The following is a 9,132-nucleotide window of genomic DNA, read 5'->3' on the forward strand; positions in this document are numbered from 1 at the left end:
AAACTTGCAAAAGGATAAAAACGAAATTGAACCACAGTATCGCATTTCTATCTTAAAAGACCTGGCCTGAGATTTATGGATTTAAGATTATTTTTAATCACGCTTGTAATATCTTTGGGTTCAAGAACGTATCAAAAGGTACACAATGACTTCATTTCCAGAACAATTTATTTCACCTCTAGGGAACCGCAGCTCTTCTTTCCTGTTCAGCTTTAAGTTTACTTGTCTAGCCTTATTTAGGAATGCTCTTAGTTTTGCATCATGGTCGTCCTTTGCTTCCTGATCTGTTTCTCCACATCCATATACCAGATAATCGTCAGCAATGACTTCAACACTATGTAAATCTTCGCTTATCTAATGCTGTCGTCTCTGAAATTCTTCAAGTGCTGTTGATATACCAAATGGCATTCTGTGGTATCTGTACTGCCCAAATGGTGTTCCAATACGGTGGGCATCATATAGTTTGCTCTGTTTATTGCTGTGTTCACACATCGCTATACATATGCTCTTGATAGTACTGTAACTTGAACTGTAGTCTGATGGATGTCTTCTGCCACTGCTTTAGCTCTAGAAATTAATTGTGCTTGTGTTGTGTGCATTATTTTGAATGGAAGCTTGTATTCATTTTTCTTTTATATAGGCATTTTAGCTCTACTTCACCATGCACCTTTACTTTTTGGTCATTGTACATCTTCATCTTATCAAGGTCATCTTGAGACATTATACAGCAGGATGCTCCTGTGTCTATTTCGCATTCAATATTTGCGGATGTACCTGATAAAGTTTCTACTTGGAGCATTATCATCAGCTTCTTGTCACCAAGGTTGTTGACAGCTCCTACACTCTCTAAATGAAAGTTTGATTCTGATGATATATATTAGTATTTCTACACACAGGCGGAAAATGGTTCATTTTTCCACATTTTGTGCATTTCGTTCATAGGCTTTGCACTTGCGTCGTTCGTGGGTTTTTCCAAAGGCTCGGCAATTTATTATCACAGGATTTGACGACTTACCTTCTTGATAAGTGATTGGTTGCAATTGGCTAGGCCTAGGTCACCAGGGGTCATCTAGTTAAGTATGTATCACTAGGCACTTTTCGATTTTCACGTCAACATAGTCGACCTCTTGGGATGACGTCATTTTCAAGCACTGCGCGTGCACGAGCGTCAGCTCTTCGTTCACCACGCGATTTGAGAATGTGTTCACCCATGTTTTCACCGTCGACACAAATGATGTCATTTCTTCAAAATGGGTGATATTGGACCCGCTGAGAGGATTTTACTAGGCTTCAACATAAGCTGAACGAGATTTTTTTTCAAAAGTCCATGAAATAGATTAAATTTACAATACTACTACTAATAATAATAATAATTTTTAATAATTGTGTAGGATTTTTTTTTTCCAATGTAAATTAATAAGAAATTGTCACATAGTATTGTACTGAGGCAAATGGTTTGTCAATTTATTTGTATATTTCAGGAGCAAATCTGAAAAGGAAGGTGTAGGAAATGCAGGAACACAGGAAGTGATGCTGTGAAAGCATCTATCCATTTCAAGCTTTCACAGCATCACTTCCTGAGAACTGAAAGAGTGGGAGTTGACATGAGAAGGGAAGAAGCCGAGAAAAGAAAACAGGACGAGGAACAAAGACAGGAGAGGGAAGAAAGAAAAGAAGAAAGAAGACAACAGCATGAAGCGAGAAGGCGAGAGAGGGAGGAAAAAGAGAAAGAAATAAGGAGGCGCAATGATGAAAAAAAGATGTGAGAAAGAGGAAGGAGAAGTGGAGAGGACGAGAAAAGAGGATGCAGATAGAGCCAGGAGGGTAATGATCATACTGATGCTTATTTCTTTCTTGCCTTGTGTATTTTTAAAATTTATATTTCTAAGATTATTGTTCATGTTACATCTTCGAAGCATCATCTCTATTGTGTTTCCGGTCAGATCATTGTGGGTACAAAAAATAGCTATTGGAAATGTGGTAAGAATTCATACTGTGTAGGCCTATGTATAAGCATGACGGTATTATCAAGAGAATGACAACAGCTATCAAGGATGTCAAATTATTCCTTTACAAGTCGAAAAGGAGGAGGAAGAGGAGATTGGCACTCCTAGGCGTAGGCAGGATGTTAATTGGGGTATTTCACGAAGAGATTGTACCAGGGTATATCAGTTCCACAATCGTGCATACCTAAAATGGGATCCCCCCAAGGCATACAGAATATCAAAAAAGTTGATCTCATGAAATTGGCAAAGCACATGCCAGTATATAAAACGTCCTTCTTTTTGTATTTTTTAACAGGAGAAACATTTAACACAGTTTCTGTAGTGATGTAGTGAAAATTGTAGCCGACTCTCGTCTTGTGCTTCACTTGATTTTGTCTGTTCCTGTTGTTGTGGTTGGTGGTGCTGCGGTTGGTGATGCTGCGCATGTTGTCTTGGCCAATACCTTTCTTGCCGTGTAGGAAGCCAAGTCTGATGTGGTCTTTGGCCATGTTCAGACTGTTCATATGATTGTTGCGCAGCATTGTATTGCGTTGGTTGTGGAAAAGTCTGTCGTGCGGCCGGTCGAACCATCATTCCTAAAGCCTGAATCATTCTCATTTGACGTTCAGATGATAGTTCATGCATACGCATCATCATCCTTTCCTCTCTCTCCTCTCTCTCTCCTTTTTTTGATCTTCTAACAACTGCACACGGAATTCCTGGTTAGATTTCTGAAACACTTCTGACAACTCTGAAACTAAACTGGTCTTGGCCTTTTTCCTTCCTGGAAGTATAACATTATAAAGGTATTGTTAATAACATGAACTTTTTACAAATAAGTACAAGTTCAAGAAACAACATTATAATCATGGATGTATTAAGTTTTTTTTTTTAAGGCTGAAAATTAATTAAAACGAATTGAACTTTGCCATTAATGTCCAATTATTAGTGGTGTTGCTTGGTGTTGTGTGCAAGTCTTCAAACATGTAAGTGGGAGGTCCCGAGTTAAAAATTGATACTGAATAATGTGCTTTATTTACGAAAACAGATAGGTACTTTGGTTACTAAACTTTGAGCTCTGGTTTAGACTTGTCAAGTATCTAATTTAATAAAGTAAAAACAAAAAATAATGTACCTGATTTAGTTGAGCATTTCCTTTTCTGATTGGTTGCCACTGCTAAAAAAAAAAAATCAACAATTTACAGCATAACGCCTGCGATTTGGCACTTATTTGTAGGCCTAGGATAATAATAAGCAGTAGGTCTAGGAGTGTTTAATGCTTAGTATGTAATAATAGGGACTTTTAGATTGTGTGGACGTGGACCTGGTTCACGTCGACTAGTCATGCGTGTCAACGTAGTCAACTATACCTGTTGACTACAAATAAAAACCTTTTAGATTTCAGTCGACGATACGTCGACATGTAGTGAACTACATTACGTGCTATCAGTTCGCGCGCTAGGCAACCTTATTAAGCAGCTGTCATGGCAAACCTTCATCGACTTCGCGAAATTATTGTCTTAGCATATTCTACCGGTGTCTTGGACGATGAGGAATTCATGTTGTTATACAATACAAATAAACCCACAAATGCCGAATTCAGGTACCGAGATTATCAGAAATTTGATCTAGACAAGTACAACAATGATGAATGTAATGCATACTTCAGGTAAGAACCTTTTTTTTCTTGCAGTCCCACCCAGAATTATGGTACAGTAGTTTGATACGCAAAATCTGGAGTTGCTAAACACTCCACTTTAGTTTTAGGCTTAGCAAAAGATTTTAATGTTACTAATCAAGAGCTCTATAAAAGACTATAGATCTAGATCTAAATTATGTATAAATTTACAAAAATAAACATTCATTCAAAAAGAAAAATCCATCTCCAATCTAACCATAAATCCCCTAATCTAGATTCTTTCCCCTACCCCAGCCTCCATGGTCTAGTTGAAACAAGGTTGCCTATTTCAAGTTAATAAATTTTACCCAACTATTTTCTGATTTATTTGTAGGTTCAGAAAAGATGATCTCCATCGTCTGAAAAGCGTACTCGACGTTCCAGCTATCATTAGATGCAAAAATGGATCGAGAGTTGATGGTTTGGAGGCCCTCTGCATTTTGCTAGCTCGTTTCGTCTACCCTTGCAGATATGGAGACTTGGTGCAGATGTTTGCACGAGATGTACCACTCTTGTGTGTGATCACAATGCACATGATGGATCACATCTACAACAATTTCAGTCACTTACTGACAACAATGGACCAACCATGGCTGTCATCCGAGAATCTGCTCAAATATGCCACAGCAGTGCACGAGAAAGGAGGAGCGCTTCAGAACTGTTGGGGATTTGTAGATGGGATTGTGCGTCCCATCTGCCGTCCCAAGATCAATCAGAGAATAATGTACAATGGGCACAAAAGAATACATGCCCTTAAATATCAGTCTGTGACTGCGGCTAATGGAATGATAGCCAATTTGTTTGGGCCTATTGAGGGTAGAAGACACGACAGCTTCATGCTTCGTGAATCTGGTCTGTTGACAGAACTGGAACAGCGGTCCTATTATCCTCATGGCAATGTCCTCTGTGTATATGGGGACCCTGCATATCCCTTGAGGGAACACCTGCAATGCCCATTCAAAGGAGCAAATGTAACTGCTGAGCAGGAAGCGTACAACAGATCTATGAGCACTGTGAGAGTGAGTGTTGAGTGGCTGTTTGGCGACATAGTCAACAATTTCAAATACATTGACTTCAAGAAAAACCAAAAGGTTTGCCTCTCAGCTTGTGGAAAAATGTACTTGGTTTCGGGATTGTTAACCAATGCCCATGTTTGCCTGTATGGCAATTCAACTTCCCGCTTCTTTCAACTTGACCCTCCAACATTGGAGCAGCACTTTTCCTAAGTCCTCGGTAAAATGCCAATGAGTATTATTTACATTAATTTATCCTGTAGAACTCAATGGCATTGCAATTATGTTGCATGTCAGCTACATATGCTAATATTTCTTGGTAATAGATGTACATACCATTGTTCTTCATGTCCGTGAGCATGAACAAATAAACGAAATAACCTGGTATCAATTACTTCTTGATCTATTTATTCATAAATATCAATTAAAAACTGTTCACATGTTAAATGTTGAAAATACTTTATTTATACAACTACTAAATAACTGTAAAATATTTATGTAATACTAACAGTTCCTCTTGATTCTCTAAAATGAACAACAAAAATGAGAACACATTATAGAGTACTGCCAAATATTTCTTTGTAAGGAGGTTGCCTTCATATATGTCAAAGCCAAAAGTATGGTACATGAAAAAATAACCTTGTGGTTAAACTAACTTTCAGGGGGAAAAAACGTGCAAAATCAAAAAGAAATATTTCTGAATGTTTGCTTATGTTTAATTATGATGATAACAAAAGTTAGTGTTGTCATTCTTTTGTAACTAATTTTGTTGTAGTAATTGTTGCTGGAACAGTTCCATTTTCCTTTCTCTTTCTGCTTCATCTCTTCTCCTCTTCTCCACTTCTCTTTCTTCATCGTGCCTCCTCCTTTCCTCTTCCCTCTCTTCTCTCTGCTGTCTCCTTTCCTCTCTTTCTTCTCTTTCCCTTCTTCGGTCTTTATCTTGCTGTCTTCGCTCTACTTCTTCCCTCTGCATTTGGAACTCGCGTTCTTTTATTTGCTGGTCTCTCTCTCTTTCTCTGATTTAATCCTGTAAAATAAAAGTTTTGAGTAATGTAAAAATAACACTTTTCTTTTTGAGGTTATACATGCAAAAATCTTTCGAAATTTTAGTTTTCTAAACATGCATTTGTACATCAGTCTGCTGTTGGAAAAAAATGTTTCCCATTCATGGACACACGGTTTAATTCTGTACCTATATTCCTTCCACATCTTGGTTTGTATTTAGCTTTTGATATTTATTCATCCTGTTCAATAACACTATTTTCAATGCTAAAAATTAGATAGGACTATAGCCCATTTTAGATTGCACATTCAAATCAAAAGAATTGAGTTCACCTCTTGCTTGTCTCTGTAAATGACTCTAAAGCTCTATTCCTCATTTCAACACCATCCACCTGTTTCTTCTCCTCCTCTGTATGATGTTCTTTGGTGTCCTTTTCCACCTCAACTAAATCCTCAATAATCTGTGTGACCTCCATTTGCTCGTCAGTGAGTTCTGGTGCAATACCACTTTCTGTAAGTTCCTTGCTATTTCGCTTAGTCACTGTCTCTTTTATTACTTTTATTATTATTATACTTTTATTTTTAATATTTTTTTTTACTTTTAATAAGATACAAGTTGAAATAAGACACAATAAAATTCTGAACACATGAGCATTAAAAGTATTCAGATGAGCATTAAAATACTTTAGTATCAGATCATGTGTCCTGGCTTACCTGGTAAACACGTATTTATGACTTTATGTATAATATGAATGAAAATGGTATCATACATAGGGAAAAAAAAACCTTTGTCACTCACGTTTTATTAGTTACTAGAGGACTTGCAGCTGAACGTGAACTTGTTGTAGTTCTACACACTTAAAAATAAAGGTGCATCAAAAGGTGCAAAGATAGAAAATGGTACAAAGTTGTACCTTTTCATCATACAAAGGTGCAGAGAGGGTGCAGAGTTAAACTAAACGATAAAAAGGTACATTGTTGCACCTTTTGCTATCAGAAAATACAGATGGTCCAAATATGCACCTTAATGCGAAATATATGTCTAGAAGTTGAACCTTTTTCTTACAAAAGACAGGCCTGTAAGTACTCTTTTTTTCATTTTTAATCCCGTCGCGGTCTAGTTCTTTACTAATTATACAGTCTAATTAATTATTTGGTGTAGGCCTGCCTTCCTGTAAGGAAGGCCCTAATAATAGGCCTGGCCTGAGTGGACATGCTCTAGAATTGTAATGAATTTAGACCAACCCATAATTATATATCAATTTTGAAAAAAATGTAGCATTTACTGTATTTCAAAATTATAATAATCAATACTTTTATTACATACTAATAATTTTAAATTCTATTAATATTATTCATTACATAGGCCCTGTCTCTTATACACATCTAGATGTGTATAAGAGACAGTAATAGTGTAGTTTTATATAGCGCACATATCCATCTAATGTAAGATGCTCAGGGCGCTTGAAATGTGGACTAGGAACCAGAATTTGATTATTGGGGAGATTCCTTTTAAAAACTAAATTAGTTACGATAAAAAAATGCATATAATGACTCAAGAAAATCAGTTTTAATTCAGAATTTGATTATTGGGGCCATTTTTACCTACCTGTCATATCGGGCCATTTTTACCGGGGCCGTTTTTTCCGGGGCCATTATTTCCGGGGCCATTTTTTCCGGGGCCATTTTTTCCGGGGCCATTCTTACCGTACACCGGTTTAAGTTTACACAAAATATTTACAATGTACAGGACTTCGTAGCAAACAACAACAAATTCTAAACTATTCTATATTATTACTGTATAGACGAACCTCTCTCCAAAATCAAGAAGTACTCCGGATCAGGGACGTATATTTGTACACAGTGTTAAAATTTTAAAGCTTATTCTTGAGCAAATACAAATTCTTTCCTGGGATCACTCAAAATGAATACTTCTAAACATGTAAATATGCATCAGTACACGTTATACATAGATAGAACACATAAGCCTAAGCGTGATTTAAAAAAATCTTAAATCCATAAATCTCAGGCCAGGTCTTTTAAGATAGAAATGCGATACTGTGGTTCAATTTCGTTTTTATCCTTTTCCAAGTTTCTTTAAATGTTTGTTTAATAATACTACTACTAATAGTAGTAGTAATAATAATAACAATGATGATGATGACGAGAGAAATAATTGATATTAATATTAATAACAATAAAAAGGGAAGAAAAATGCGAAAAAAAGTTGTGATTTTTTGATCATAATATAGTATATATAGTTAAAGCTTAGTAAGCTATAATTAGGCCTAAGTTGTCCTGGATATTAAGTAGATCCATGATTAAAAGATCATGAGAAATTTGTTGGCGTTTCATTTTGACTATAATGGTAATGTGATGATGATGAATTTACTATATAAAAGTGTCATTTCCGGCCATTTCGAGAGGTACTATTTCCTCAAATTTTCTCACCTCAGCCCCAGCCATGGTAGGGCTGAGGTGGTTGTGAAATCACGTTTTTGAAGTAGCCCTATATAAAGTACATACTCAAAGACAATGTTTTTAAGCTTTTTTTCTATTTTTTATGGTATATCACACACACATTAATAAGAATAAGATCTCTATGGTTGTCAAAAATCCATGATAAAAGATCATGTTTGCTTAATAATACTGCTACTAATAGTAATAATAATAATAACAATGATGATAATGACGATAGTAATAATTGATAATAATATTAATAGCAATAAAAAGTGAAGAAAATTGTGCTAAATGCGAAAAAAGTTGTGATTTGTTGATCATACTATAGTATATAGTTAAAGCTTAGTAAGCTATAATTAGGCCTTAGTTGTCCTGGATATTAAGTAGATTCCTGATAAAAGATCATGAGAAATTTGTTGGCGTTTCATTTTGACTATAATGGTTATGTGATGATGATGAATTTTATTATATAAAAGTGTCATTTTCGGTCATCTCGAGAGGTACTATTTCCTCAAATTTTCTCACCTCAGCCCCAGCCATGGTGGGGCTGAGGTGGTTGTGAAATCACGTTTTTGAAGTAGGCCTATGTAAAGTACATACTCAAAGACAATGTTTTTAAGCTTTGTTTTCTATGGTGTATACACACACACATTAATAACATCTCTATGGTTGTCAAAATTCCCTGATAAAAGATCATGAGAATTTCTTTTGGCGCTTCATTTTGACTAATAGTGATGTGATGATAATGAATTTTACTAAAAGTGTCATTTCTGGCCATCTAGAGGTACTATTTCCTCAAATTTTCTCACCTCAGATCCAACCATTGTGGGGCTTGGGTGGGTGTTGACTTACAAAATGCCCTCCCCCCTCCACCTTTCAAAACAGATCTGTGCCCTTCCCTGGGTATGACATTAAACTCCATCGAGTCGGCTCCTGATGTATGTCTTAGTGACTGCTGTTTGTTTTTAGGATGTGATCTGGTTTTTCATGTACA

At 36.1% G+C, this 9,132-nt stretch overlaps 1 protein-coding gene across 1 annotated transcript; it reads left to right on the forward strand.

Moving 5' to 3' along the window:
* The first annotated feature begins 1,238 nt into the window (after positions 1-1,238).
* On the forward strand, positions 1,239-5,216 carry LOC117105390. The gene is made up of 2 exons (XM_033246516.1): positions 1,239-1,824; positions 3,998-5,216. Exons 1-2 carry the CDS (start codon positions 1,805-1,807, stop codon positions 4,887-4,889), a joined length of 912 nt encoding a protein of 303 aa, XP_033102407.1. The 5' UTR covers positions 1,239-1,804; the 3' UTR covers positions 4,890-5,216.
* Positions 5,217-9,132: the final 3,916 nt, after the last annotated feature.

The sequence above is a fragment of the Anneissia japonica genome, unplaced genomic scaffold, assembly GCF_011630105.1.
Source record: "Anneissia japonica isolate Jap-2015-1 unplaced genomic scaffold, ASM1163010v1 scaffold287796_len146068_cov175, whole genome shotgun sequence".
Lineage (NCBI taxonomy): Eukaryota > Metazoa > Echinodermata > Crinoidea > Comatulida > Comatulidae > Anneissia > Anneissia japonica.

What these genes read in the sequence shown, in the direction of transcription:
- LOC117105390 (XM_033246516.1), top strand. Translation starts at nt 1,805, where the DNA reads ATGCAGATAGAGCCAGGAGG. An exon ending in ATGCAGATAGAGCCAGGAGG is followed by an intron (nt 1,825 to 3,997) that starts GTAATGATCATA and finishes ATTTATTTGTAG; the next exon opens with GTTCAGAAAAGATGATCTCC.